Source organism: Tamandua tetradactyla, chromosome 2 (assembly GCF_023851605.1).
Source record: "Tamandua tetradactyla isolate mTamTet1 chromosome 2, mTamTet1.pri, whole genome shotgun sequence".
In the NCBI taxonomy this organism is placed as follows: domain Eukaryota; kingdom Metazoa; phylum Chordata; class Mammalia; order Pilosa; family Myrmecophagidae; genus Tamandua; species Tamandua tetradactyla.
In genome coordinates this window covers 12,345,087-12,349,673 of record NC_135328.1, presented here as the reverse complement: position 1 = coordinate 12,349,673, position 4,587 = coordinate 12,345,087, and the positions used below count along the sequence as shown (strand labels likewise).

Sequence of the window (4,587 nt, the reverse complement as noted above, 5' to 3'; positions counted from 1 at the left end):
AATATCCTTCTGGTTTGGAGAGGTTTTGGGGACTTTGGGGGAGTTCTTTTGTCCCATGAAGTTTGAAACAGAAGTTTAAAGCTCAGCATTAACTCTTTAGAAGCTGAATAGAAGACCAGGAATCACAGCATTGATGCCTTATTTTATCCTGCCTCCCTAGGTGTATGGGGAGTGGCGGGCAGGAACTTTGTGATCATCACCATCCTTCAACAGATGCATATGTCCAGAGGACATTCCTAATATCTAAGGTGAAAATCTTTCTTCACTCTATTATCTTAGGTCCATTACCGTCTCTCCATCTTCCATTCGCTTTTTTTTCAACCTCTGACTTTACCTTCTGTATATAGCAATGTTAAACTATTGCACAGAATAGTGTTAGTAAACTTGTGAAAAGGCAAGTGGTTTGTTGAAAGTTCAAGTCACAAACCAGAAAAATCCTGTCTCATCAATCTTGCAGATTGAGAGGTTTTCCAGTAAAGAATGTGGACATTATTTAGAGAAATCCACAAGCTTAGAATCCAGTCCTCAGATCTATATGAAAAAACTCTTCTTTGTTTTGGTCCCAATACTCCCTTATGGACAGGCTTTGGGGTCTGAACTCATTAGTCAACAGTACCTGAACCAGAATATAAATTTAATGAGTTGCTATGAAAAATCTATATCAAGAATACAAAAATGTTGATCCTGGTCATTGATCAAGACCCTTGTACCCAGGGAGGAAAGTTTCTGTAGAAAATCCAATTAGAAGATGATGTTTCTCTATGATGACAGAATTTGAACAAGGGACATTATTGGTTATGGCTTCAAGTAGCCATAGCCAACAACACCCCACCTAACTTAGAAGTACATGTTTCAGACAGACTACCCAACAAACTTACCCTCTAATCAGTGAGACACTTCACTGTCTTAAAATTGTGCTTGAAGTTTACTTAGAAATTTTACTTCCTTGTTATACTCTGTTCTGTATTCACTTCAGTTAATTTCTTTTCTCTTTGGATGGATTATACTCATATATTATATGGTTCCGAACAGCACTCTTTTATGTCAGTATGTCAGTTTTTGCCTTTTCATATCTATAATTGATCCATGAAGTGCTGATTTTTATAATATAATGCTCACAAATTTATAAAATTGTCATAAATTATCAAATCAAAAGTTTTGTGCGGTGTCCATTGATTTAACTTATAACTAAGTTTATAAAACTGAATATTATAAATTAATAATGATTAACATGATGAGCAAATAAAATTAAAATATGAGAGATTGTGGCTCGATATAGTGAATACTTATTATAGTCACGGTTCTTCTTATTTTAAAAAGATTATTATGGTTGTCTCCTTGTACATATTCAAGAGGAGAATGAAAGACCACATTTAAGGATGTTACTAAAAAAAAGTATCAACTAAAGGCTTAATTACTTATATTTATGTTCCTTTCGCAGTGACATTGGGCTGAATGTTGAGCAAGAAAATATATCTAAATATGATCTAGCCAACACAACTATCAGATAGAAATCAGGGAAAAATTTTTAGAATAGAATTAGAAACAAGGAGAACAAAAACCCAAACTAGAATAATGTAAAAAGGGGCAGTTAAAGTAATAGAGACAGGAGGATCTCTTCACAAGATGCTATGCAGAGAATAGAATTGAGTTTTGGGCATTGGCTCCCACAAGTCTTCCTGCATTTGATTTTTTTCATGCTGTGTGACACCAGCTCAATAGAAAATATGTCTATAAGGTTTTACCTATTTCCCCAAAAGTCTTCCTGAAAGAGGATTATATTTCCTACATCAGAATGTGAACATGTTCTCTGTTGTATCCATCAACAGTTATAGAGTTGGCAAGTGGAGTCTTCAACTTCTAACATCACAATTTGTTACACCACAATTTTCTCATAGTATTCTTAACTTCTGCATTCCTTAAGGTGTAAATAAGAGGGTTGAGCACAGGTGTACCGATGGTGTAAAACACAGCTATCATCTTATCCACTGGAAATGTGACTAGAGGGCGAGCATATGTGAATATACATGGAACAAAGAAAAGATTGACCACAATTATGTGGGAGGTGCAGGTGGAAAGGGCTTTTTTTCTTCCTTCTGCACTCTGGTTACTCAGAGAATGTAATATGAAAACATAGGAGATGATAAGAAGTATAAAACCCACCGTGCATACGGTCCCACTATTAAAGACTACGAGTAAATTTGCGACATAAGTATCTGTGCAGGCAAGTTTCAACAGAGGTTGCATATCACAGAAGAATTCATCGATAACATTAGGGCCACAGTAAGGTAATTTCACAGCTAAAATAATCTGTGCTAAAGAATGGACACAAGATACCCCCCAGGCCAGGTTCACCAACACACCACAGACACGTCTGTTCATGATGGTTGTGTATCGCAGTGGCTTACAAATAGCCACATAGCGGTCAAAGGACATGAGGACCAGCACCAAAATCTCCATGCACCCGAAGACGTGAAATGCAAAGACCTGGATCATGCACTCAGCGTAGGAGATGACTTTCTTCTTAGATATAGAATCTATAATCAATCTGGGTGCTGTGGTTGTTGAGAAACAGGTATCAGCAAAAGATAAGTAGAAAAGGAAGAAATACATGGGGCACTCCAACAGATGACTATTTCTGATGGTCATCACAATAAGTAAATTTGCCAACACAGTTGCAAGGTAGAAAAACAGGAAGACCACAAACACTATTTTCTCCATTAGAACATCTTGGGTTAGCCCAAACAGAATGAACTCGTTAACACTGCTATTCAGGTCCATGGTTACAGTAGATGTGGAAATGACACAGCTGTTAAACGGTTTATCTGCAAAGAAATCTGAGAAAGTGTTGATTTGTCAAGGGCAATGGTCTTGGACTCTGAATTACAGCTCTATATTTCTAATTATTGAGTGCAAAACTCAGTGGTTCCAAAAGATTTTTGTGCATTATAATCACATGGGACATTTTTAAATGCAGATTACCAATCTTTAGCTATGGAGACTTCTTGTGCAGAATGAAGGTTGTTGCGGGGAAAAATTTTAAAAAGCAGGTGATTGTATACTCTATCAAGGTATGAGAATTGCTGACTTTGCTGTATAATCTTATGCAAGTCATTTTAAAGTTTTAAAATGTTTAATTCATGTGTGAAATAGATTCTTATAGAAACTTTATGGCTTTTATGCATCTGTATATGTAATATATGTACACAGATGTTGGTCTCAATAATTGTAAAACAATATTCTTGCATAATTCAAAGATATTAAATTTGGAGATTCTCTATTGAGAAAAATATTTATTGATTTGGGCACCTATTTGCATCCATTATTCTTGACCTCTTCAGTGTCTTCGTTGGGTTATACTTTAAGAGGTTATTATTTTTCCAAGGTAAAATGGCTACCATTTTACCTTCATTGCCATTCAGGACATATGAGATACTTGACTAAACCACTGACCCTGGAATTACCATGTACCATGTATACATCCATTACTCAGGCTAGATGCATGATAACATATTTCACATCCTCGGGCTCCAACTAGATATGTTTATATAGCCTGAATAATGTCTTCACTAACATATGCTTCTCTTACTATCATCTTTCAGATGTTTTGTTTACTTCCAGTTTTTGTTTTTCTTGAAACATAACTTTAAAAGTATTTCAGAATTTCCCCAGATAAATATTTCTCCATTGTTCTTTTGTATCCTTCTTCATATATATTCCTATCTCTAGAAATACAAATATCCTTTAAAATTATGATACATTCTCATTTCAGATCATTAAAAATCTGTTTCACTGTAACTATAGGGGAACCTTAGGAAATTATGCAGTGTAACAATCATAAATTCACATTTAAATATCTATTAATATCAAATTTTGCCATTTGTAAATTTTTTTATTAATTTAAGTGTTTTTCGAATTTTCACTCATAAAAATATTTGAATGGCTCTTCACATTTGTAGATTTTTTTGGTATTTTTTATAATACATCAAAATACATATCAATGGAATTACTGAAGCAAAAGAGCTGAATATTAACATAATTATTAGCAACTTATCAAATAGCCTTCTGATTTGGTTTTAGCAGAATTATTACAATTATTTTAACTATAGAATAAATATACATCCATAATAAAATATCCAAGCTTTACAGTAGGTTTGAAGGTGAAACATAAAATTGCCCCCCCAAAGTTTATTATTTCCCAGTATCACTCTCCAGAGGTAACTGTTAATTCCTTACATAATATTTCAGATTTTTCAGGCTTGTATATTTATATATTTTGTTTAAATATCTTTTTCTATATGTAAATGTTATTTCTACTAATACAGGAGCATGGTATAATTTTCTTTAAAAAACAAACTGGAATACTATCTTCTGTTCCTTGGTAGGAAAGTGAAATCATGATATACATTTCTTTTATGGATTTTTACTACACATATCTTATTTGTCTTAATTAAGTTTAACATTTACAAGTCAGTTTTTTTATACCTTTAATTTTGAGCTTTCCTCTGTTTTATTTTTAGTTTTATAGAGTCAAATCTATCAGAAAATTTCCCTTTTATATTTTGGATCATTGCCTCAAATTCAACA

General features: G+C 33.6%; 1 protein-coding gene across 1 annotated transcript; it reads right to left on the bottom strand.

Annotated features, from left to right (window-relative positions):
- Nucleotides 1-1,866: 1,866 nt before the first annotated feature.
- LOC143659034 (olfactory receptor 4C11-like) lies at nt 1,867-2,781 on the bottom strand. The gene has a single exon (XM_077131541.1). It carries the CDS (start codon nt 2,779-2,781, stop codon nt 1,867-1,869), a length of 915 nt encoding a protein of 304 aa, XP_076987656.1.
- Nucleotides 2,782-4,587: the final 1,806 nt, after the last annotated feature.

Coding starts and splice junctions, on each gene's coding strand:
- LOC143659034 (XM_077131541.1), bottom strand. CDS start 2,781: ATGGACCTGAATAGCAGTGTTAACGAGTTCATTCTGTTTGGGCTAACC.